The 26240-nt window shown below is 49.5% G+C and overlaps 1 protein-coding gene across 1 annotated transcript in view; it reads left to right on the forward strand.

The window, feature by feature from the left end:
• Nucleotides 1-26240, forward strand: part of ANXA4 (annexin A4) — a 56501-nt gene that overhangs the window by 17676 nt on the left and 12585 nt on the right. Inside the window, exons 2-9 of the mRNA XM_075535994.1 lie at nt 6705-6759; nt 13769-13856; nt 14742-14836; nt 16900-17013; nt 17997-18087; nt 19495-19574; nt 21377-21433; nt 25608-25701. Coding sequence (XP_075392109.1) covers nt 6751-6759; nt 13769-13856; nt 14742-14836; nt 16900-17013; nt 17997-18087; nt 19495-19574; nt 21377-21433; nt 25608-25701 — 628 coding nt within the window. The 5' untranslated portion in view covers nt 6705-6750. The remainder of the gene's footprint in view (nt 1-6704; nt 6760-13768; nt 13857-14741; nt 14837-16899; nt 17014-17996; nt 18088-19494; nt 19575-21376; nt 21434-25607; nt 25702-26240) is intronic.

The raw sequence follows: 26240 nt of genomic DNA on the forward strand, positions 1-26240 counted from the left end.
AACATTTCTCCCAATTCAAATCCCCCAGCCCTGAAACAAAACCTCCTGTGCTTTTAGAAGGACCTAATTTCCAAGGAAAAATAGCTGCTTTCATTTTTTTCCCCTTCCTCTTTCTTGGACATTTTTGAAAGTCTTCTCTGTTTGCGTGGAGCCCAGCCACACCCTCCCCAAATCCACAGACCAGAAGCTTAACTCTGCCCTCCTGGTGGAAACCTGGTCCCAAAGAAGTGGTGACTCACTCACATGTGGCCTTTGGAAGGAGGGAGATTCTGCAAGAAAGGGCCACGTGGACAGCCAATCCCTCGTGTGGCTGGCTTGGGAAACGCCTCTTTGCAGTGTCCCACAGCTAAATGGAGGTTGCCCGGCAAAGCTGGGGCTTCCAGGAGAACACCCAGGATCAGAGTGAATTTACCACAGAGCAGCGGGTCCAGAGAAATCGTCTTCATCCACTCACCAAAAGGGGCTTTTCTTTGCTTCCTCGGGCTGCCTGACAAAGTACCACAGAGAGGTGGCTTTCGACAGCAGGCAGTTACAGCTGCAGAGTCTGAATTCAGGGTGTGAGCAGGACAGTTGGCTCTGAACTCTACCTTCCTCATGCTGCAACCCTTTCATACCGTTCCTCACATGGTGGTGACCCCCCCACCCCCCAAGATAAAATTATTTTTGTTGCTTCTTCATCACTGTCATTTTGCTCCTGTTATGAATCGGGAGACCCCTGTGAAAGGATCGTTGGACACACACACACACACACACACACACACACACACACACACACACACACACACACACACACCCCTCTCCCCAAAGGGGTCGCGATCCACTGCGCTAGGAAGATCCTTCCTTATCTCTCCCAGCTCTGGCAGCTCCCATTCTGCCTTGGCTTGTAGCTGCATCTTCAAAAGAGCAGACTCCCCGGCCTGTGTGACTCGCCTCGCTTTTTTCGATGGGCTAAAACTCACGGTGCCCCAGCATGACCTCATACGGACTGATGCCATCGTCCAAGGCCCTCTATCCAAATAAAGCCATTGATAGAATTCCCCGCACTCTAGTAGTTTGTAGTTAGAGCACACGAGAAACCAAATTCGCGGTCGCGGGTTTTGGGGGGACTATGGATTAAGGTGTACCACCCCCACCCCAACCAATGTGTGTGACCTTGGCTCGGTCCAGGTTCTCAGTACTTACCCTCCGTCATTAACCTCCATTCTGCAACATGATGCAATTTTATTGTGTGCCGTTGATCCTAATCTCTGTGATATAATCTCTGTGGGACAGGTGGGACAGGATTCTATTGCTGATAGACACTCCTCGCATGGTGGTAAGACCTCTCCGGCAGGCCTGCTGCAGCCCAGGAGCCTGGCCTTCTCGCTGGGAGGGCTTTCCATGCGTGTGTTTCGGTGAGAGTTTGCTGAGTTTCTGAGTCTGACCCTCAGGTGGTGGGGGATCGACTTTCCCTGCTGCCTAGCTTCTGGGTGAGCAGGAGGAGCTCTCCAACTGGGGGCTCCGTCGATGTTGTCAGGTGCCCTGGTCACCTGGGCTTGATTTCTGCCCACGGGGCGGGTGGAGCAGACCTGCTGTCAGTTCAGGGAGAGTCTGATAAAGAAGACAGACGGGGAGGTGAGGGAGGTGAAAGGTCGCTTTGATTGACAGCATGCCGGCAAGAGGCAAACTCAGATCAAGGTCTCCCAGCAGGCAAGTCCCGTGCGTTTCTGTTCACTCCCAGACAAGGCATTGAGACATGCTCCCAGGATTCTGAGGAAAGCCCGGGCATCTTAGGGGCTCCTTGACATTTCCGGGGCTGCAGCGTGCACAATGTGTGTGTCAGAGTGTGCGCAGAAGCGGCTGGAACCCCTTCTTAGAGGTTTTACATCGTTCGCCTCTGAAGCCCTTCTGCAAGCTTTTCCGATTCCCTCATCCCATGAAGAGGCTTTGGTCAGGACTGGCATTGGAGGGGGCGTCTCGGAGCAGCCTCAACAGGAGTGAGTTCCCAGGCCAGGTCTTCTGTGAGGCTGCTGGCCATGTGCAAACTGCCCACCTTCCGGTTAGCAGCCAAGCGCTTCACTGTCCTGCCACTGGGGCTCTGGATGGATGGATAGACAGATAGCCTGAGGGAATATGGCTTCATGTCAGAAGTCCTTGTTTCATATGCCTGCAGTCTACCGTCGGGACAAGAGAAACCCCATATTTGATTCAGCATGTGGGATGCCAAGAACATTTCTGGCAGTGCCACACCAGGACCATTTGTGTACTATGATCCCGCTGGGCATCCGACCAGAAAACATTCTGGACATTTCCAGTTTTCCCTTTGTTCCTTGTAGGTTGTTTCTCTGGCTGAATATAAGCTTATCAATTGGACTTACTTATAACTCATTATCCCCATAGTAACCAGGTGGACATGAAGTCCCATGTACCGAGTTCCCATCTGACTGTCAGTCACTCTAAAACAGTGCTTCTTAACCTTCCTCATGCTGAGACCCTTTCATACAGTTCCTCATGTGGTGGTGACCGCCAACTGTGAAATTCTTTTTGTTGCTACTTTATAACTGTAATATTGCTACTGTTATGAATCGTCATGTAAATATCTGATAGGCAGGATGTATTTTCATTGTTACAAAATGAACATAAGTAAAGCATAGTGACGAATCACAAAAAACAATGTGTAAATATATAATTATATTGTGAAATATTTATTTCTAATGACAAATCAATGAAATCTTTTCTTGAAGCATGGTGTAGCATGGGTAACAGTCTTAATATAACAGTAAACTACATTGCTACATTTTGCAAAAATATGCATAAAAAGCCAACATCAGTGTGAAGATTGAGATAACTTCTTGCTCACCAGATCAGCATACCCGCCTGGAGACAGATAGAGGAGCGGTGTCTAAGAACATCAGAAATACTGGTATGTGTTTTTCTATGGTCTTAGGTGACCCTTCTGAGAGAAAAGGCTTCTTTGACCCCCAAAGGGGTCAGGACGCACAGGCTGAGAACCGCTGCTCTAAAACAATGTCTTATAAACGTCAAGGGTCGTTGAAAAGCCCGTGGTCACAGTTCTTCCTCCTCTGACCCATGAGTCAGCTTGGACTTGCTGGAAACCGGGCTGGCTTATTTGGTGGGGACGGTTGTCGAGGGCCAGGTGTTGTGCCGGGAGGCATTGGCCTGGGCTCCTTTCATATGCATAATCTGGTTTCTAGTGGAAGAATCAAGGGGCGCCCTTTTCTGCATCGATTTCTAGAATCCACGTAGACATCACTTTAGAACTAGCAAGGAAAAATCCAGCGGCCGTCTCTCTATAAATGGACTTTTGCTGTGTGCTGTCCAAGTTTCCAACCAACTGGCCAGAAGAACCCAGTGTTCAAGTATGAACGTTCTTTTCCTGCGGTCAGACACTTTCGGCTCACTGAATAATAACTCTCAGTATTTCCAGGAGGCTTTGCTCAAGTACTCTTCCCACTTACTGGCTTGGGGAAAGGGGTGGAGATACTGATATAAAAGGCTGGCTTTGGGGTGAGGTGCGGGGAGGAGGGGAGACAGAGCCATCGATTCTAAAAGCCATGTCACCGGGTTTGCCCGGCAATCAGCAGCCACTCAGTCAGTTCACCTCTCCTATGAGTCACACGTCGGCATCTGGATACATTTGGTGAGTCATAGGATGTGGACCAGGGCCTCAGATGAAGGCGTGCCCACGACCAATGAAAGGGGAAAGAGCTCCAGCATGACTCCCCTAGTGCATTTTGGGAAAATGAGAGGGAGGGAGCACCACGGCAGATGGCCCTGTCCCTGCTCCAGCCTCCAACCATACCAAGCTCACCCTCATTTCCACTTTTGTCCATCCTTCAACCCGCCCCCTAAGTTCATTCCTACCTAGGGACCTTTGCACGGATAGCTGCCTCTGCCTGAAGCCCTACTTCTCCAACTTTGAGTGACCAGTCCCTCCTCCTTGGTCCACAAATGTCATTGTCCCCAAGGTGCCTTCCTGGATCACTCTATCCAGGCCAACTCCTTCCCACTGGGGCCTCCTGTCTTCCAGGGCTCCGCGCACCTCTTCTGTGAAGGGTTAGGTAGAAAACACTTAGATGTCTATCACAACCACTTGCTCCAGCCCATGGAAACAGCCGTGGTCAGTATACAAGCAAGTGGGAGGGGCCGCGCTCCCAGGTTACGCTATTTGAATTTCATGTAATTCATACATGCCAGGAAATGTTCGTCTGCTTTTTGTTGGCCATTTGAGCTGTAAAGGCTATTGTTAGCTCTTGTTAGCCACTATTGAACCAGGCCCCCAGCTCATGGTAATGTGTGTGTGTGTGTGTGTGTGTGTGTGTGTGTGTGTGTGTATCGCCAGGTCTTGCTGCCACGGAGCCTTTGGGCGGGCAGGCCTTCACAAACCTCTGTGCCAGCCAAGCTCTCTGTAAGCCATACATAAGCAGGATTTGGTCCATGCCAATCAATGCCCTATCATCCATCCCAGTTTTCATCTTACTGGTATCTGAAACTCTCTTGTTTATTTGTTCTTTCCCTCCTAGTTGACTGTAAGCGCCTCGAAGGCAGGCACTTGGTCTTATTCATTGCATCGACTACAGCAATCATTGGTTGATTGACTGGCTCAACCTACGTAGCGTACATGACTCACCTGAATCCTGAAAATTCTTCCTTCCAAACAGCGTATGCATGACACCTGGCAGAGTCTGCTCCCTCTCCGGGTCTTTGCCCCTACCTGACTACCCCCCACCTGCTTTCGCTGCCCTACCTCTGAGCCTTCTTTGGAATAAGCCCTCTGTCCTAGCAGCCTCTTCTCCTAGTAATCCCTGAACCACGGCTCTTTCTCTCCTCTACCCCCTTGCTTAGGCCATGCCCCACAACCAACTGGCATTCCCTTAGGAAGGACATGAACCTCTCTAATATGAGATGGCATGCTTGGGTGATATAAACAGATAACACACTCAGCTCCTAACCAAAAGGTTGGAGGTTCAGGTTCACCCAGACGCACCTCAGGGGAAAGGCCTGGAGATCTACTTCCAACAAAACCATCCATTGAGAACCCCGTGGAGGCCAGTTCTACTCTGACACACGAGGCGTCCTGAGTTGGAGTGGACTCACCAGTCGCTGCGCTGTGTTTGTCACTGGCGATGTAAGTCTGCGGTGAAGGAGGGGGAACCGTGGGAGTATGGAGTGGGGCCTGCGGAGAGCTGGAAAATGAAGAGAGAATGTATCCAACATGGCTCAGGTGTCAGTAAAGTGAGTGAAGAAGGATTTTGTTATTCTGGGGAGTTACCAGAAAGTGCTGCTTGGTAGATAGGGTTGTGTAGGCCAGTGATTTCAAACTACTGTAAAACGTGTATCTTAGGAATCTTCTTAAAATGCAGAGGTTAAGGTCCTTAGGTAGGTCTGAGGTGGTGCCTGAAAGTCTGCATTTTTAACAAGCTCCCAATCTCTAGAGCCCTGGTGATGTAAGAAGCTATGCACCAACTGCGAACCACAAGGTCAGCAGTTCTAATCTACCAGTTGCTTCATGAGAGAAAGTTAAGGCTGTCTGCTCCCGTTAAGATTTAAAGTCTGGGAAATCCAAAGGGGCAGTTCGAACCTGCCCTACAGGGATTCTCGGAGTCAGAATCAGCTTGATGACAGTGAGTGAGAACAAGCCCCAGGTGATGCTTGGGTTCTGGTTGGAGAACCATCCTTTGAAGAGCGAGGCTCTCACTCACTGCCATTGCATCTTTCTAACTCAGTGACCCGATAGGGCAGGGCAGAACTGCCCCTGTGAGTTCTGAGAATACAACTGTGGGAGTAGAAAGCCCTGTCTTTCTTCTATAGAGTGGCTAGTGGTTTTGAATGGCGAACCTTGTAGATCGAGCCCAACCCACAACCACTACGCCACGAGGGCTCCAGTGGGTTCGAGCTAGAGGCTCAGGAGGGGAGCCTTGTTCTTGTGACTCAGAAACAGGAGGAGGTTCGTGTGTCATGTGAACTCCCCCAGATTTCTACACCAGCCTGAAGATGTTGCCTGCCTTCTGAATGACTGAATAAGTATGTTCCAACTGATTGTAGCACCTTCTTGACAAAAGAGCGGGTGCTGAAGAGAACTGAGGACCAAGTTGTGGGTGTGTGAGGCTGCCGGTCACAGGGAAGGAGCCCCTCCAGGTCCTGAGATGACGGCAGTGGAAGTGTCCGTTAGGAAAATGAAATGAATCTACTGTTGGCTGAGGCCTCTAGCTTGTTTTGTCCATTCCCGCTCATGTCTGTCTGTCTGTCTGTCTGTCTGTCTGTCTGTCTCTCTCTCTCTCACACACACACACACACACACACACACACACACACACACAGTAAGCTGGAGTACAAAGCCCATTTCCCTGATGTAACATTTGGATCCTCTACAGTACAGTGTTCAGGATCAGTGTTTGTCTTGAGGACAGATACTGTTACTTCACCCTAACAAAACAAGAGCAGCAATTTCTGCAGTGCTTGTCTCCAAGTAGAAGAGCAGATGAGAAAGTTATCTTTCTGGTGTACTCAAGTTCCTTGTTCCAATAATTGTCAACAGCTATTAACCTGCTTCTTGTATCTTTGACTCACAAAGAACTTTTCATGAAGATGGGTATCACTTCCTCATGGTTAAAACTCATGTGAAGGAAAGGTTATCCTGATTAATGATTTCAGGACTGTTTCCCTTATCACTGTAATTCCCCCCCTCTCTGCTTTTATTACAGAGGGACTTCTGCCCCGGTGACGGAACTCTGACCCTGACACTGAATCATGGCCATGGTAAGTTGTAGAGCTCCGCCCCCTGCCCGGTGCCAGGCTGAGACAGGTACAAGGTGTGTATCCAGGCATGTGAGTTTGTACAAGGGGGTGTTTGCTCAGCAGAGGAAAAGAAGGAAAGGAAAAGACGGTTTATGCTTTCCTTGTTTTTTTAATATCACTTTATATGCTTTCTGGAGTGGCAAGTCGCTCGATCCTGAAACTTTATTCGAAGACAGACTGAAACTTTATTCTGACCTTCTCACAGTGTTAGAAGCAAGTTAACGTTCTCTCTGCAGAAACCACTCCGTGTTCATTATGGACAATGTAGATACATTAAAAATAAAATGACACACTAGATCCCACGGAGTGAGTGTGTCTCCAGGAGATGTCCTCTGCGGTGGGTATTTTATATTCTTGGGCATTGCTCAAGCAGAAGGTCAGAGAACTGGAGGAGGACCCTCAGGGAGATGCATCAGCCGGGTGGCTGCAACGATGGTCTCCGACGTAACGAACCTTGTGAGGAAGGCCCGGGACCGCGTGGTGCTTCATTGTGTTCTGCACAGAGATGCCGCGGGCAGGGACGGACTTGATGACACATCACAGCAACTGTGGTTTCAGGCCTTTTAGGAAGGGCGTTTCTGGTGGATCAGGGCATGCCATCTGCCTCTCGTTCTCACCAGCTGTGGTCCTTGGAGCTCGGTTATCTGATCTTTGGAACAAGCAGGAAATCCAATTCCTCTGAGATTACGATACAATTCAGTGCTCAGGTAGAAGCCGAGCTTCTCACCTGGAAAACATGGCTCTGCCAGGGCCAGCCATCTGCTCTGGAATAATAGCAGGAGATAGAATCTTACACCTGGAGAGGAATTGAAAAGCCCACCCCCTCTAGCCACCTGCTTTAGGAAGATGGTGGTGTAAAGTAAACTGTCTTGGGCAAATGGTTATATTCTCTTTCTACTTAAAAAAACAAACAAACACATTCTACAATTTTCTTCACCAGCCTTGACAAAGACTCAGTCACATCTGCCCGAAATCTCTCATGCTTCTGTTTAAAATCCATTCCTGCGTGATTGAGTCTCCCCCGAGGACCTAGAGAATATTTTTCCAGAAATGTTGGTGGCTTCCAGTTTGTGCTGGATTTAGATGATGGGGACTCAAAAATGAATGGGCTGCCCATCCTGTTTTCAAGAAACGCATCCTTCCCACACGTGAAGACTGTAACCAAGCTGCACACAGGTGTGTTTCTGCCCTAGCTAAATTACTTTGGCTCTTGGAGCTTTTATCTCAAAACCTGTTTTTCGATCGTGACTGTTATTGATCAGATAAAGGAAGAGGAAACCGTGCAATATAGTCACCATATTGTCATTCCCAGCTATTTTGCATCATTTTATTTTAGACCCTCCTCAGATATGTAATGATTTACAAATAGTGGTAGTGAGAGCATAAAAAGCAGTTTGTTCTTCAACTTTTTCACTTCATATTGGAAAACGTTCGAGATGGAATGATGCTGTGCCTGGCTATCAGGAAAAAAGAGTCTGGGGTCTTAAAGGCTTGTTGGAAATCAAGCAGCCATCTAAGGGAGGCATCAGCCACGTCCCCAAAGAAGAAGCACACTAGCCTATGCGATTCAAGGTTTGTAAATAAGATCCAGATCCAGAGGAGGGAATGGTACTAATGCCTAAATTCTAAACAGCCAGCTTCGGAATGCTGTACAGAAGAGTAGAAGCTCAAATCCATTTGTAGGGTCTCTGTGTGGATTGAGCGTCTGGTGAAGCCCCCCTGCCCATAGTCTAGACACGTGGACAGTCCTCCTGTCAGACAAAGCGCACTGTGAAGTGGAATTTAGCAACTGTACTTAAGCTTGAATGTCACACCTTGACATTTGATCGGACCAATTTTTCATTCTAAATTTTTAATATTCTTTGCTTTTTTTTTAGATTGGGGTCTTTCTCTGTTTTATATGTTCATTGTTGCTAGGTCCTTTTTTGCATGTTTTGTCCTTGTTTCATATATTTTTCTGTAGAGGGGAGCGGGCTGGGTGGATTTAGGAAGTGAGTAGCCGGATGACTGACGCCTGGGGGCACCAGAGGGGAGGGTGGGGCCATAGGGAGTTAACACCAGAGGATCCAAGAAGGAAGAAGAGTTTCTCAAGCCGACGGTGGCGATGATTTCACAGCCCTTCGGGATCTAATCGAACCTATCGAACGGGATGATACGTTACCGCTCCGTGAAACTTCAAAACATAGAACGATACATGAAAAGTGCAGGATACAAAAGCCCGTATTTAAATTAATCTCATTAGGCTCGCATGCTTCTATTGCGTTTTATATCATAATTCAATTATTTACTATCGGTGGTAGATTTGTGAGTGGTTTCATTGTCTCTTTTTTGTCGTTTCTAAGTTCTCTACCACAAGCATGTGATAACATTTCTTTAAAAGCAAAGAAGACTTTGTAAAAGCCACTGTAGCCAAGAACGAAAACCTTTGTTCTTCTCTTCCCATCAGCCCCCACCCTTCTCCCGTTCCTCCCGACAGGCAGCCGCTGCGCTGCGTGCCAGCACTGTGGGTTAGCCCTGCTCTTCCTGAACGCACTGCGGATGGCATCGTGCAGGTGTCTGCTTTGGTTGATTCCTTTGGCCCTTTTTTATTGCTGGTTAAGATTCCGTTATAGTTTTTGACATTTGTTGTTTCCACTATTTAGGATGATAGTGGAGACATTTACTATGACACCTCCACTATTTACAGATACTATGACTGGCGAAGATATCCTCGGTTGTGCGACAGTGCCTCTTTGCAGTTACTGTTGTGGTGGGCATTCTTCCCGACGTCCGTCCCGTTTCCCCGTGGTCTCCCGGGTGCCCTCCTGGAGTGGACCCTCTGCCTTCCCAGCAGCAGATTACGGCACATTATGCCCTGGAAGTTAATCAATACAGATGCCTTAGGGCAGAAAGGGAGCACATTTTTCCAGCTTATCTTTTTCCAGGAAGAAGAGTCACTGATAATGCTAATTGATAACAGGAGCCACTCCCGCCAAGCTATTGATTTCCCTTGTTAGATATTAATTTCAATCTCATCCTAGTGGCCCTCAACAGTGCTGTCTAAATTATACACAGTGGCTGAGCACCATTCCCCACCCGCCCCTGTAAATTGCAAAAGAATTGACAAAGCTGTGTGACTCCGTGGCTGTCTCCTGCTGGTAACACCAGGGACTGAGCTAGGCAGGGTTGGAATTTGGGCAATGAATTACCAAGTTACTTATGTTAAGGACCTCACATAGAATGGGGCTTCAAAACATTCATGGAAAAATGGAAGTGAAAGACACTGAAACTTCTTGAACCCTCCCAGGCATGCGCACGCATGCACACATGCACACACACACCAGTAAAAGAAAGAACGTGTTCAAGGAGGTTTATGTGACAGACTTTTACTTTCTCGACACCGTCAGGTAGAGAGGGGCGTAGGATGACTGAGTGCTATGCACCGGCCACCTGCAGGGTCTTTCATCAGGCAAGACTGATGGGATTTAGCCAGTTCGCCCCAGTTCAACAGAACCGATGTGTAATTTTTTAATTGAGTTCGGTGAACTGGATGTTAAATGGGCCCTTGCAATCTGGGTTCTTTCTAAGGTGGGCAGCCAGGTAACCACTTAATGTGGAAATCACACATTGACATTCCTTACAGATTTTCAGGTTCACCTGTGCACCCGTGTGTTCTCTGCACCCAGAGTGATGCCCGTTCTGCTCCTCGGTGTACACGATTAGATGGAACGATGCCTGTGATACTTATTCCTGTGATAAAGCTCGTTAAACTCTAGATGAGACACTACTTTTTTATTCCCTTGCGTGTGTTACTTCAGTAACAGAAGTGCCAAACCACCAGAGGATGGCACGCTGTCATCCTGTGAGACATGACGAGTGAATTGGCAGTTTCTGAAAGTGTCCCACGAGCTAAACATTTTGTTGGAACAATTTCTGTAAGTTCACAGAAGCAGAAGGGGGTTTTGCAAAGATCAACAAAATACGTTCAGCGAAGAGAAGCCGCCTGTGTCTTGTATGTAAAACACAATGGCTGTGGGCTGCGTGGCCGACCCGACTCCACAGTGGAAAGGTGGATCCGATGACCCACTTGTAGTTTGGCTAAAAGTGAAGGGCAAGCGAGGATGCCGATCAAGAAGCAACCTGGAACTATCTTAGATGACCGATTTATTGGGTTTTTGGTCAGGTATTATTTAATATTTTTCATTAACATTTTAAAACACTTTCTTACAACATGATTGAGTTTTGCGTACCCCTTTTATTGTTCTTATTTAAGTACCAAAGTGTCAAGCAATAAACGGACTTTCAGTATTTCGGTTTTCTTAAATACTTAACACTACTTAACACAGTTCTTAGGGCAATGACCCGGTTAAATTATTTGCATCCCCCCCCACTGGGTCAGACCCATAACCTCTGCTACCTCAGAGGACCAAGACTAGCCTGGCTCATAGAGAGTGGCTGAAAGGTATGATGATTTTCTGTTCCTTTAAGTGGCCCTGGTTGCATTCTGAGAGCACACGAAATCATCAGAGAGCCTTAAATTATAACACTATGTCTGCCACCTTACACGAATAACCTATTACACATTCTGCTCTGATGTCATCCCGTAGGCCTGTGCTGAGGACCAGTAAAATAAACAGGCATTCCAACCTCTGCCTTTACTGTGACGAGGTGATTGATGTTACACTTAACATCACGACGGCCCTCACGTGTGAGAGCTTGCCGTTTGCTGGGCTCTGTGCTACGTGGAGTCCTCTCTCTGCGTGTGCGTCTCTCTGTACACGAACACCTTGTGCCCAGTGAAAGAGCCCGATGCATATTAAATTCCATTGGTATGAAGCATCTAGACTTGGTGGACCTGAGAGTGACTCCCTGTTGATAAAACGAGCTTTAGGGGGTGGGGGTGGAATGCCTCAGGACCAGTTCCCGGTGGTGGTTGGGAAACACTGTCAATGTCTCATTCTCACTGCACGGTAACACATTAACCGTGGAAACGGTTAATGGTTAACTTTAAGTGACACGGATGTCCCCTCTTTAGAAGATCCAGGACGCCAGTGTCACACCCACAAAAGTCCCTTCACGCCATCAGATAGCGAGTCAGTGTTCAAATTGCCACTCGCCTGACATTTTTGAAAACTCTCTTTGGATCCAGGACCCAAGTGAGGCCCACACAATGTGATTATTGAGATGCTTGTAAAACCTGTGCTAAGCGAGGAGGAGGAGATGAGTCACTCGGGGTTCAGTGTAGCAATAATGGAACTCATAACCTTCCTCTAGTTCTTAAACGCCTCCTCCCCTCCAACTATCCTGATCCCAATTCTACCAGAGGATGCACAGCGGTGCAGATGGGAACTGGAAACACAGGGAATCCAGGACAGATGAATCCCTTAGGACTAGAGGGGAGAGGGATGATACCTGGAGGGAATGGGAAATAGAAAGGGGGACCGATCCCAAGGATCTGCATGTAACCTCCTCCCTGGGGGATGGGCAACAGGAAAGTGGGTGAAGGGAGACACTGGGCAGTGTAAGATTAAGATAAATAATAATTTATAAATTATTAAGGGTTCATGAGGAAGGGGGAGCGGGGAGGGAGGAGAAGGGGAAAAAGGAAAATGAGCTGATTCCAGGAACCCAAGCAGAAAGCAAATGTTGAGAACGATGAGGGCAACGAATGTGTAGGTGTGTTTTACACAATTGATGTATGTGTGGATTGTGATAGGAGTTGTATGAGCCCCAATAAAATGACTTAAAAAAAAAACCTGTGATAAGCGACGGTCTCCCTCCTTGCCTCACTTTCTAGTTGAAGAAACCAGATCACTCCGGCAGGGGTGCTGCTCAGAGTCTCGATTTTCAGATTGCCACCCTGCGGTGCGCTCTTATCGGTTACTCCCCCTTCCGTTTCTGGTGCCTCCTGGTTTGACCTTGAGGATTGGATCAAGTTCAGGGGAGAGATCAATTCATAGGGATGCTTTCCCCTCTCTCACCCTTTGTCTTTGCCAACCCCCCTGAGCCCTGATTCTCCTTGTGGAAGTGAGCTCCTGCCTCTGGGCCTTTGCTGTAGGTGTCCTGGGCCATTAAGTAACACTCTGAGTCTCCCAGGCCAGCTCCTGCATGCTGTTCCTGTCTCTGCCTGAATGTAGCTCCTCAGGGCAGCCCCTCTCAAACCTCTCTGTCTGCTCGCAGCACCTCTCCCCACTGCACACTTTCTTTTAAAAAAATCATTTTACTGGGGGCTCGTACAACTCTCATCACAAGCCACACATCCATCCATTGTGTCAAGCACATCTGTACATTTGTTGCCATCATCATTCTCAAAAACATTTTCTTTCTACTTGAGCCCTTGGTATCAGTTCCTCATTCTGCCCCCTCCCTTACAAACCCTTGATAATTTATAAAGTATCCTTATTTTGTCATGTTTTACACTGTCCGATGTCTCCCTTCACCCACTTTTCTGTTGTCTGCCCCAGGGAGGGGGTTAAGTGTAAATCCTTGTGATAGGTTCCCCCTTTCTCTCCCCCACCTTCCCCTTCCCCTCCTGGTATCTCTGTTCTCATTGTTGGTACTGAGGGGTGTATCTGTCCTGGATTCCCTGTTTCCAGCTCTTATCTGGACCAGTGTACATCCTCTAGTCTAGCCATATTTGTAAGGTAGAATTGGGATCATGATAGAGGAAAGCTGTATGTTTCATCGGTGCTACGCTGCCCCCTGACCAGCCTGTCTCTTCCCCAAGACCCTTCTGTAAGGGGATGTCCAGCTGCCCACAGATGGACTTTGGGTCTCCGCTCCGAGGCACACTGGACAGTTTCTAGAATGGAATTGGCTGACCCCTGAGTAGAACGCCCCCTCCATGGGAGCAGGAGCCGGGTCTCTCATGCTCATGCTCACTGCCGCGTTCCCTAGAAGGCTGTCTGTGCCCAGCTACACGGCGCTCCCGTGGGGCCTCGCGTGGGTGAGGTCACTTCACTCCCTGTCATGTCACTCTCTGTGCACGCAGGGAACCAAAGGAGGCACCGTCAAGGCTGCGTCAGGCTTCAGCGCCCTGGACGATGCCCAGGCCCTGAGGAAGGCCATGAAAGGTCTCGGTGAGTGTCCCACCAGAGGAGAATCCTCCCTTGTGTGGGCGTTGTCCAGCAAAGACCCCCCGGTTGGTCACTTGCAGTGGGAGGGGCCCAGAGGAGGGAGGGTGTCCAGAGACTTGCCGATTGCAGACATACCTCGCCCACTGTTCCCTGTGAGTTGGTCTCACGCTGATAAAGTACAGCCGCGGGACACAGATTGGGTGGGAGGGCAGCAGGACACAGATTGGGTGGGAGGGCAGGAGGCGTTCATTTGGCTGCAGTTTTCTTTTTCGTGTACTGGGTCCCTGATGGGCTCGTGGGTCGTGGTTACTCATTGGGCTGCTAACTGCAAGGCCAGCCATTCAAATCCCCCATCGGCCCTGTGGGAGGAAGTCGAGGCTCTAGCCCATCAAGAGTGACGGTCTCGGAAACTCACAGGGGCGGTGCCCCCGTGTCCTCCAGAGTCACTGTGAGTCGGCATCGACCGGAAGCAGCGAGCTGGTTTTTGCTGACGAGAAAGCTGGGGTTCAGGGAGGTGGGCCCACGGTCACAACTAGTCAGTTCTAGAGTAAGGATCCCCTTTCAGCAGTGTGATTCCAGAGCTGGAGCCGAGGCCTCCCCGTACCCTGCTCTCAAATGCCCACATCTGAGCGGAACACTGTCCCCATCCAGGTGCCCCTCTCATTTGCCTCCTCAGCAGTAACATGCAAACTATGCCGTGCCTCCGTGTGTGCAGGGTCACCATCGTTTGCTGAGATTTCATAGCAAGCGCCTGTAGTTCAGAAAGTGGGCCGCGTGGCCTTTGAACTCTCCAGGGAGGAGCTTGTGTTTGGGTTACCCCAGCGGCTGCTGAGGAAACGGCCTCTCTCGGTCACGGTCACGCTCACCGCCTCTGCTCTGCTCCCCCAGGCACCGACGAAGATGCCATTATCAGTGTCCTGGCCTACCGGAACATTGCCCAGCGCCAGGAAATCAGATCAGCCTACAAGTCCACCATCGGCAGGGTAGGCCACCGTCTCTTCTCTGCGGTCAGCCTGGCATGATCTTCAGCCTGGGGTTTGCGGGACGCCGGGCCAGCTCGTGGGCCAGGCCCTGAATGAGGAAGCTTGTGATATAAACATCCCAGTCGAGGCAGCAATGACATTTTAAAAACTCTGATGGAATATGGGCTCGTCCAGATAAAAAGTGGCCTACTTAAAGACTGGCTGGTCTTCTGACGGTGGTCTGGTCGTGTAGTTCTAGAAGGAAACATGACTGTATCTCTTTAGAAGGTAGCCAGCTCTTGGGGCAAATAGTTACATTTCTTTTTTAAGAACGGAGCCTCAAAAAAATGAGATCTGAAGACCCTGTGTCCAAATGGAGAACACCCACAGGTCTAGGATCATAACTAAAAGCCTTATCCTTGTGTCTAGACCAACCGAAAAGTAGACAGAAGGTGCCCTCCGAGCCCGGGCTGCTGCGACACAAATTCCACACGTGACTGGCTTTAAAAAGCGGAAATTTATTTGCACGAAGTTTAAATCCAAATCGGGGTCCTGGCCCTGCCCTTTCCTCCCCAGGTGTGCCCCAGTCCCTTGGTGATTCTCATGTGCCTTTATCCCGGTGTCGAATCAGCTCTTTTTATAACTCGAAGTGATGAGGTTTAGGACCCACCTTCACTAACAGGACCGCCCTAACATCACCAAGGTCCTTGGGTGCCACACACCGTTCCATGCAGCCAAAAGGTTGGTGGGACAGTGCCCCCCAGAAGCCCCTCAGGAGACAGTCCTGGGCTGTGTGTTTGATACATGACAGCCTGGACTGTCCTAGCCAGCAGTTCGGCTCTGCATGCAGGGTGCTGTGACAAGTCAGCATGGACTCAGTGGACATTCTTAACGACAATGTGAAAAAGAGAGTCCTATTCCCAAGTGGGTGACACCACAGACAGGTCCTAGCACACATTCCGGTGGGTGCAAGTCAAATCGTAACCAAACCGAACCCAGCCAGCCTCAGTGCCATTGAGTTGGTGCCGACTCATGGCATCCCTGGAGGACAGGGTAGAACTGCCCCGTGGGGTCCGAGACGGTAACTCTTTCCGGAGGAGAAAGCCCCGTCTTTCTCTCAGAGCAGCTGGTGGTTCCTAACTGCTGACGCATGGCTAGCAGCCCGACGCTTCAACACTATACCTGCAGGGCTCCCCAGTCCCTAGCAGGTACTGGCTAAAGAAGTTCTGTCATGTCCCGTCTCTAGAAACACTCTACAGCTACTAGCAATGTCTTAGGTAAATATAATCAGGACAGGTCATTGCATGAGACAAATGCAGTGAGGTCACCCTCGACAAACTTTCCTTCTTGTGACCCCTTTGCACCCTTAGATTAATGCGGGCCCCAAAGAGCATTGTTTTTGTGGGTTCTAATGATATTTAGCTAAATGTGAGATAAAAATTGAGAACATTAATATATATACATTTGAATTTATTATTAAAAATAGCAAACCCATTACCTATTAATATAAATAAAACAGATATTAAAAGAACAATCGACTCCAAAGCAGAAATTTTTAAAATTAGGCGAGGAGATTGGCCTTGTCCTCCAAATTTTATAAATCTCCTTAATAGGAGGCATGGCACATGTCTCGCTTCGTCGAAGGCAGCCAGCCGAGCTGTGCTAGCCGTTTCTGCCTTCCCGTCGTTGGGATATGTTGTCTCAGCTGCACTGTCTGAGGAAACCTGGCCTCGGTAGAGCAGGTATTTGGGGAAGGAGAGTGCTTTCAGCCCTTTTCAGATGTCAAGTCGTCTTTGGAAACTGCGCTGTACACTCGCGAGAGGATGCCAGTGCACCGCGGAAGAATCTTGGCGTTATTGTGTATCCTATGTCTTTGGTAGGAAAACAGTTCTGACCTTAGAGACCCCTTCGGCATCCTGAGGCTGCAGCTCACACTTGGAGCTTGGCTACCGTACGCTCTTGCCCCTAACAGCCTGCTTCTGTCGGGATCCCAACCCCTGGGGGCAGCTCTCCGTGGTCCCCGTGAGTCAGAACGGGTCTCGGTGTTGTGGACGCACTGGAGCCCGAGTCTGCTTGTGTTGCAGGACCTGATAGACGACCTGAAGTCGGAGCTGAGTGGCAACTTCGAGAAGGTGATCGTGGGGATGATGATGCCCACCGTGCAGTACGACGTGAAGGAGCTGAACAGGGCCATGAAGGTGGGCACGCCTCTCAGCCTGCTCCCCGACACGCCCTGGCGGCAGCCTCTCAGAGAGGAAAGGGTCCCCTGCGTTTATGACACCTTAACTTACCACACGACACTCTCCAAAACACACCCATGGCCAGCGAGTTGATCCTCACAGCGACCCTAGAGGACAGAGTACAACTGTCCTGTAAGTGTCCGAGGCTGCAAATCCTTCTGGGAACAGAAAGCTTCATCTTTCTTCCGTAGAGCGGCTGGTATGCTTGGCTCCCCAAGCTTGGGGTTAGCAGCCCAGTGCTTAACCCTATGCACCACCAGACTCCTTACCTTATACCGTCAACCAAACTCCCGGCCATCGAGCAGATTCTGAGACATAGCAGCCCTACCTGACAGGGTAGGACTGCCGCTGTGGGTTTGGAAGTTGTCAGGTTTACCAGGAGCAGACAGCCTCATCTTTTTCCCTCAGAGTGGCCGGTGTGCTTGAACCACCAACCTTGAGGTCTCCTGGTTGCATCGTATTGTAATCATTAAGCTATGGGATCATTTGCTCTGCCTGTGTTTCGGGAAGAAAGTATTAGAGCAGTACATCTGGTGCAGTTCCAGAAAGTTTGTGTTAGCTAATTTTGACTAACACCCTGGGGGCCTTCAGGTCCCCTGTAGGCTTAGAACTGGCTCAAAAGGATTCTCAGCCTCCACAGGTGACCCACCCACAGTGCACTAGCCCAAGGCCTGCTGGTTTGTAATGACCAACCAGGAAATCAAACATAGCTCCCTTCCTCAGGCAAAATCTGCTGGCAAAGACTTTGTTGGGGCTTTGCTTTCTCAGAGTCCAGCCCCAAACCATCCCTGAGGGAGAGTGTTTATCAATGATTCCTGTTAACATGTTTGATAAACTTGTTAGAACGCAGAGGGTTACCTTGCTCCTCTGCGGATTCCTTGTTGCGCCCCTCTGCACATGGGGGCCCAGCACTGTGAATGGGCTCTGTGTTTCGTGTGTAGGGAGCTGGCACGGACGAGGGCTGCCTGATTGAGATCCTGGCCTCCAGGTCCACCGATGAGATCCGCCGCATCAAAGAGACCTACCAGCGACGTATGTAACGTGGGCAGTGGCCCTGGCTAAGGCGCCACCAGATTTGAGGGCAAGACTAGCAGGGTGGAGGGTGTGTGTGTTTGTGTGTGTGTGTGTGTGTGTGTCTGACACCAATTAGAACTCTTCTCAGAGAAACTTTGACCTTGAGAGGGCCTCCATTCAAGGCTCTGCTACAAGGCAGGTGCCTCTCTAAGCAAATCAGTGTTGGCTGCTGGAGACTTCTCAGGCAAGGACAGCCCTTGACTAAGGGACCTGGGATGTGTTTCTTTTCATTACCCTGAATTCTGGAACACTGTTCTGCATCAGGACTATGAAAGGGCTTCAGTACTGACAACAGCAAATCTCGGCTCCCATAGAATGGCCTCACTTGTTCCCTCAGATTAGCCTGTGTGTCCCCCATCCATCTCCGGCCATTCGTTTACCTCGCATGCATCTGCACAGCACACGTCTGAAAACATTTGAAATATGTGTGTCTTCTTGCCATAATGTTTTGATCCCAGTGTTTATTCAGGGTTTAATCCCAGTGTTCATTCAATTAATTGCTTACATTAAGCGGAAAATGTCCAGTAGTAGTGGACTGGCTACTGGATAAGTATTTGAATAAGTCAAAAAGCAAATCATCGAAGGGGGAGATAGGGAGAACCAATCTCAGTGATCAATTTATAATCCCCAAGAGGGGCGAACAGAAACATGGGTGAAGGGAGACAGCAGATGCTGTAAGATATGAAAGTAAGAATCATTTATCATTTCTCAAGAGTTCACGAGGGTGGAGGAGGGAGGGGAAAAAGAGGAGCTGGTACCCAGGGTTCAAGTAGAAAGAAAATGTTTTGAAAATGATGATGGTGACATATGTACAAATGTGCTCGATGCAATTGATGGATGGTGTAAGAGCCCCCAATAAAATGATTTATTTTTTAAAAAGGAACAAAATCATCAATTAGTATGTTGTGATCCTGTTTCTTTAAGAAGAACGTATATCTTTGAAGAAAACACTCAAAGGACATTCTGATACAAGGATCTCATTTCCTCAAAAATGATCAGATAAACTTAATTTGATCATTTCCCAGAATTTAGTTTTTAAAAATCAAACAATAAAACCCCCACCTGGGTGAACTCCCTGAGTGGCATGAACAGATAACGTCCTTGGCAGCTACCTGTGAGGTTGGCGGTTCCAGTCCAACCAAGGAAAACCCTGCAGAGCAGTTCCTCTCGGAGACACACGGGGGTGCCCTAAATCAGAGTTGCCTTGAGGGCAGCAGCAGGTAAAAGGCTGTGTGTTCAGTTGAAAATCCCACAGAGAGGCTGCTTCCATGAGCAGGCTGGTTCTGGCGAGGTCAGTGTGCTGGGGAGGGTGTCACTGGCATGAGACAGGCCTCAATTTGATGTCACTAACTGCTCTCTCTCCAGAATATGGACGGAGCCTGGAGGATGACATTCGTTCTGACACGTCGTTCATGTTCCAGCGGGTGCTTGTGTCCCTGTCGACTGTGAGTGGTGTCCTCTGTTGTCCGCTTCTGGGGGGGTGAGGGGAAGGGGTCCCTGACTGAGTGCCCACTCCCCATCCCCTCCACCGGCCTGTCTCATCCTCAGATCGCTCGCTCCCTCCCTCGGAGACAATGACGGTCCTGTTTGCTCATTTGTTCTCACTGCACTTAGGAGAGGTCGAGGTTAGACGCCATTGAGTGGACTCTGACCCACAGGGACCGTGCACACAGAAGGACACACTGCCCGCTCCTGTGCCATCCTAGCTCCTGGTGGCAGCCACGGTGTCCCTCCACCTCGGGCTGGCCTTCCTCTGCTTCACTGGCTCTCTACGTGGCCAAGCTCGGTGCCCTTTCCCAGGAACTGGGTCTCTCCTGACCCGTCCAAAGTATGGAAGGCAAAGTCTCGCCGTGGTTGCCTGGAAGGCGTATTCTGGCCGTAGCTCATGCATCATGGGGAGAAAGAATCTGTTTTCTGCCCCTGTAAAGGTTCCCCCGGCCTCAGCAACCCCACGCAGAGCCACCGTGAGTCTGAATGGACTCAGTGGCAGTGGGGTTGGTTGGGTTTGGGCCATATGTAACGGGGCTCCTTCTCATGGGGTGCGCTGAGAGGGATAAAGATGATGAAGAGGTGGCCCTGTGCCTTAAGCGTTGATCTTGTCATGAGGAAACTTAGGGGACACATGTGGCTGTCATAAAGCAATTACACATTGCTGTCATAAAGCTTCCTGTGTGGAAGCAGGAAGTGCCCGCGGAGGGCTGCAGGAGGTACTGTGACTGACGGACAGGAGCTGCTTGGGGGCAGGGTCGTGGGTGGTGGTGTCCAGGCAGGAGGAACAGCAAGAAGGCAGGCAACAATCTTTAGGAGGAGTGAGGTGGGCAAATGAAGAAGGACTAAGACGTTTGCAGTAGGGAGCCTGGGTGGGGCAGCCCGGGTGACACGATCACGAAGCGCTCGCTGCTAACCACAGGGTCAGCGGTGTGCACCCATCAGCCTGCACAGCCCTGTGGGGCAGTTCTCTGCTTGTCACGAGAGGTCACTGCGAGTCAGGACCCACTGGCCAGCTCCCGAGCCCAGGGACAGGGAGCCCCGGAAGGCAGCAGTCCAGGGGACCGAGCTCACTATGTGCAGGGCAGGCGAGGGGGGCACGGGCAGACACTGGAGGCTCGGGGACCAGCGGGAAGTTAGCAAGGTGGGAGCAGAGGTGCCGGCAAGGGAGGAGGATACTGTTGGTGTGGCCCGTGCTGTCGGGGTCCCTGGCCTCCTGTCGAGATGGGAGTGCGTGCGCATGCGTGCGTGTGTGTGCGTGCGCGAGCCATGATGATGCTGTGGCGTAGAGCGCGTCTCTTCACGGCTTGTCTGCAGCTGTTGCTGCGGTTTTCCCCAAGGCCCAGCAGAGCACCCAGCGGTCCGCTGCACCCCCTCCCTTGCCTTTCTGGCCTGCTGTCTGCTCAGGCATCCGTATTCCGACCCACGTGTGCGTCCCCCGCCTCTGCTCACCTTGCGGGACCACAGGGTACCCAAGGAGCCTAGCCGTCAAGTCTGGCCGCCAGGAGGAAGCCAGCCCTCCTTGTCCCTCGATCGCCTTCCTCGAGGCTCAGTCTTGTTCTCCTGGACGGGGGTAGGGGGTGAGGGTGGGAAGCGGGGATGTCCAAGTCAAGTCCCACTGCAACCCTGGGGAGGGTGTCTGAGGTTGGAAATCTTTATGCGCTCCTCTTTCTCCTGAGCCACAGCTGGTGGGTGTGAGCGCTCCCAAGCCTCCTGGACTCTCTCTCATTCTCTCGGGTTTTGTTTTTCTCGACCTCAGGGTGGAAGAGATGAAGGAAATCATTTGGATGATGGTCTCATGAGACAAGATGCCAAGGTTGGTAAAATCGCACCTTCTATTTTCTGTTCTTTTTGTGGCGCGTATTGAGTAGACAGAGATAGGTTATTGGGGGGGGGGGGGATTCCTGCAGATGACCTGTATGACAGCGGTCTCTTGCGGAGATTCCTGTGACTGACGGCTGACACTGGCCACCTCCAAAGAGAACATTTGCTCGGGCCTTTTTGATCCCCAGCCCATGGATGGTTGCGCGGGCACCAGTCCCTGGTCTAGTCAGAAAACACTCACCGTAATAGCTGATGAAAGGTGGCCACTAGCCAGCTAGCAAGCACTGCCCTGTGGGTTGTGCCGTCGAATCCTTGCCGTAACCCGGGAAGCAAACATTGCGAACATCGTCCACGGAGACTCCGAGGAGTCGAATCCTTTGCCCCGAGTTCACAGAGATGAGAAGGGAGCCCAAGCAGTCTGGACCTAGACTGTGCCCTCTCAAACCGTGTTCAAACAGAAGGGAAGGTTGGTCCCAGTCCGTGTGGACACGGGAACCATTGTGGCTCCTGCAGGGCAGAGCCTGTTGCTTTCATTAGAGGAGGGTGTGTGTGTGTGTGGTCAGTGTTCTGAAGACTCAGGGAGCCCAAGCCCACATGGAAGCCACAGGACGTTCCTTCGATTTCGGCCGCTTAACGCAAACGGCATGAAAAATCCTGGACCTCTCAAAAGCTCACGTGAGTTTTAGCTGCCTCCGCACAAGCGCTATTGAGAATGCTAGGTTTAGTCTGGGCCGCCCGCCGTGTGACTCCCAGGGAAGAGATGCTGCGGAGGAGGGGACTGTCTCTGTCACAAGCAGCCACTCAGGTTTTTGTGCTTACTCTGTGGCAGAGGTTGAACTCATATTTTACACCGATGATTTTTTTTTATTCCTTAAGCACATCTACAAAGAAGAGGTGATTACTCTGGGTGTGTGGATTAGGCAACTGGCTTGCAGATTGAAATAACTTGCCCAGGATCTCATAGCTGAAAAAAAATTGCGATCTTAAATTCAAGTCTATCTTGATATTTTGCAACCATGCAATCCCCCCAACCAGTATGTTGGGGCTCTTCAAAGTAACCAACTGAATAGGCACCTACCTTCATGGAAGGTGGACAGTGGAACACAGACTGGAATTTTTCTGGATCTTGTAAGTCTATGCCAAATGGCAAAAATAATTGGAACCACTCCAAGATGTAAGCGTCTCCAGGATGGAACGAGAGAGTCTTGCCAACACTTGTACTTGAGCTTGCATTAGGGGTTTACAAATGTTTGTGGGGAAATGGAATCAAAAGATAATGGAATTGTCCACAAGCGTGTGGAAGTCTGTATTTCCAGTGCTTGGGTATTCTAGCCGGGTTGTGAACTGGGAAAGTGAATGAGTTTTGGTGAAAAGGCTGACCGAGGCTGGTAGAATTGGGTAGTAATTTTGTATAAAAGGCAGTCATTACAAAACATAGGAAGGGTGTTATCTCATGAGTCCAATTTTATCTGTTCTTGGGACACCTGCACAAAAGGAAGGAACAGGTAGTGTACAGAATTCTCGCTTTAAAAAGACAGGCACGGCATAAACGCTATGAGAAATGACCTGCAGACATTTGCTAGAAGATGTAACATACCTGATTCCCTTCCGCTGGCGAAGGAGGAGCTCAGGGGGTATAGTGGCTACCACAAGGCCAGCAGTTTGAAACTACCAGCCACTCCGTGGGAGGAAGATGAGGCTTTCTACTCTCACACACAAAGAGTGACAGTCTCTGAAACCTACAGGGGCAGTCGCAGTGCTACACCGTCCTGCAGGGCCGCTGTGAGTCAGCATTGACTAGAGGGCAGTGAGTTGTTTGGTTGTCCTCTGGTGGGCAGGCTGGTGTAGAGGACAGGACATTGGGCAAACATCTGAATCCACACTGGAAACTATGGAGGAGAGCTTTATGTGGCTAAGGTCAGCAAACCTGGGGCAAGGATGCAGGAAGCCTTTCTTCCCCCTGGAAGGTGGCTTGCCATTCCGAGGTGGAAGCGGGCACAGCGGCTCCATGTAAATCGGAATAAGCTACCCCAGGTGCACAGAGAATCAATGGCAGAAGCTAAGCACATCTGGCTCTCGGTCCTGTCTTCTTAACCTATGTGCAAATGTGGGAAAGGATTGAGCCCTTCCAGGAGAGGAGGTGATGTTTGAACCTCTGTGGGTGATTGCAGGAGAGGTCAGGTGCTCTGTGGGAGGGAGCCAGCATCAAGGGCTCCTGCTTGAAGCTCCCCCCAATGATCAGTGAGGAGGACCAGTGCGAATCCACTCACCTGGTCCTGGAGGGCACACCACGCCTGGGTTGGTCTATCCAGATGGCCATGAAAATCAGCAAGCACTCAATTAAAATACTTTAGGAAGGGGGTGGGGGCAAGGGGGTGATAAGAGGATTGAAGGGAGCAAACATAGCAACATCGCAAGGAACACAAACAGATGCAAAGTGGTGTAGATTCTAACCAAGATGAGAGGAAAACTGGGTTTAATGATGTTATTTAAAAATGTAAAATGATGCGCTGAGGAAAGAGGCGAGATGAAGATGGTCGAAGAGACATAAGAAAGAGAGCTGGCTGAGTTGAGGACCAAAGGCTCCTCCTGGAAGCAGCAGGGATGCTCCAACACCCGACTGCAGGAATGGAAGCCGTCGTCCTAGAAAGCAAGGTGGAATCATTGCCAGAATCCAGAAGAGTTGGACTCAAGGTTGGAAGAGGAGGAGGAGGAAGATGAGGAAAGAAAACGGAGATGAGCGTCCTGATAAGGTGGCTTCCAAGCCCCAGTCCTCAGCTGTATTTCAATGTACAGTAAAGGTGAAATCAGTGGAAGCACATGGTCCTGAGGTGACTAGAAACGAATCCATGGACCGATTGGAAAATGCAGACGCAGAATGGAGTCTATGTAGGGTTCAAACCACTGGGTGGGCTGGGAGTGGGGTGACCCATGCTGGCAGTGGGACAGTTCGCTCGCCATTTGGGAAAGAATGAAGTGAGATTCCTCCTTCCATCTCACACGCAACGCATTCCAAACGGGTGGAAGATTTAGATGTAATTCAATGAAGTCATCAATGTGCAAGAATAAAGTGTCGTGAAATGTATTTTCAGTATCGCTCCGGGAAAAGGAACCATGAAAATGATTGTTGCCTTTACATATATTTTATTTTAATGGACAAATCGTTTAAAGAATACCATAAACAAAATTCAAGGTCAAAGGATAAAGTGGGAAAAGTTTCATCTTATATGAAGGGGCTTCAGAGGGTTCATGAAAAATGGAGTCAAAAGATAATGGAATTTCTCCAAGAACTCTTTGAAGCTTTTCATCTATGATAATATATAAAGAGGCTTTCTAGATAAAGAAGAAGAAGAAGTTTTCATGTGTCTTTTTAAGATCATTTTGTTGGGGACCCTTACAGCTCTTATAAGGAGCCATACATCAATTGTATCAAGCGTACTTAATCATCGCTCCTTTCTAAACATTTACTTCTATTTCGAGCCCTTGGTATCAGCTCCTCTTTTTTCCCTACCCACCCCCACCCTCGTAACTCCTTGATGAATGATAAATTATTATTATTTTCGTATCGCACACTGACAGCTGTCTCCCTTCACCCATGTTTCTGGTGCCCATCCCCCTGGGGTACGAATACCTCTGCTTTTAAAAGATGGGCAGTGGATGGACATTCACTCCAAAAAGAAAAATTGGAATGGTGTATCAAACATGTTCCACCTCGCTAGTTATTTGGAAAGAAATCCAAACTCACCCACCGAGATACCATTTCCACCCTCCATGGCTGTTTCCAAGGAGCTGGTGGCGATGGTGTTTTAGAAAGGGGCCTTTCTGCGAGGGAACACTGACTCTTCCCCCACGGAAAACTGAATTCAGTTAAAATTAAGTAGCCATGGGACAGCCCAAGCCTGAGGACTTTCTTGTGGCCCCTCAGAGAGACGGGCGGGCTGCACACCGGGACGGCTGCACACCGGGACAGCAGTGGGTGTGGGATCATGGGGACCATGCCCTCGGGGCCACGGGAGCATCCCCAGTCATGTCCACAGGACTTCCATCCCACCACCCACAGCATGCCGCCCAGGCTGGAGTCAGTGCTCTAACGCTCTGGGAATACTTACCCTTGTCTTGGCACATCCTCTGCATGGTTTTAACCTTGAGCTTTCTTTGGGCCCCAGGACCTGTATGAAGCTGGCGAGCAGAAGTGGGGGACAGATGAGGTGAAGTTTCTTACTGTCCTTTGTGCCCGGAACCGAAACCATCTGCTGCATGGTAAGACACTCACCTCCCTTCCGAGAGCCTGCAAACTGGAGCACCCATAATTGATTGGTGACGCTTTCCCCTCCACCTAGTATAGAAAGCTGATTCACTGAACTGAGGGCAGTGGGGGTGTGGGAGACAATTTCCAAGGACTGGTTATGAATAATTAGCAAATATACAACGTACTTACAGAAGTTTGGGGTTCCTATTTCTAGAAAACCGAGCTTCATAATCTTTTTTCTTTTTAAGCCACCCTCAGACTTTCATTTCAATGTAGTTATATAAGAAAATACTTAGTACACCAGCAAGCAATAAAATAGAAATGTTGGCTGACATTTATTCCTGTTTAACATCCAAGCCATAAAACTAATAGGGGTGATTTCTTAAGGGATATGTTGTGTAAGATGAATAGTGGATAATTTCACATTTTATTTCCTATGTGTAATACTTCTAATTGGCTTTGGATAATTCTAATCTTTGTAATAAGCTTTTAGCTTCTTTGGGGGAAAGATGCACAACTGTAGGAGATTTGTTGCCAAGTTTATTTCCTT

The sequence above is a fragment of the Tenrec ecaudatus genome, chromosome 17 (assembly GCF_050624435.1).
Source record: "Tenrec ecaudatus isolate mTenEca1 chromosome 17, mTenEca1.hap1, whole genome shotgun sequence".
In the NCBI taxonomy this organism is placed as follows: domain Eukaryota; kingdom Metazoa; phylum Chordata; class Mammalia; order Afrosoricida; family Tenrecidae; genus Tenrec; species Tenrec ecaudatus.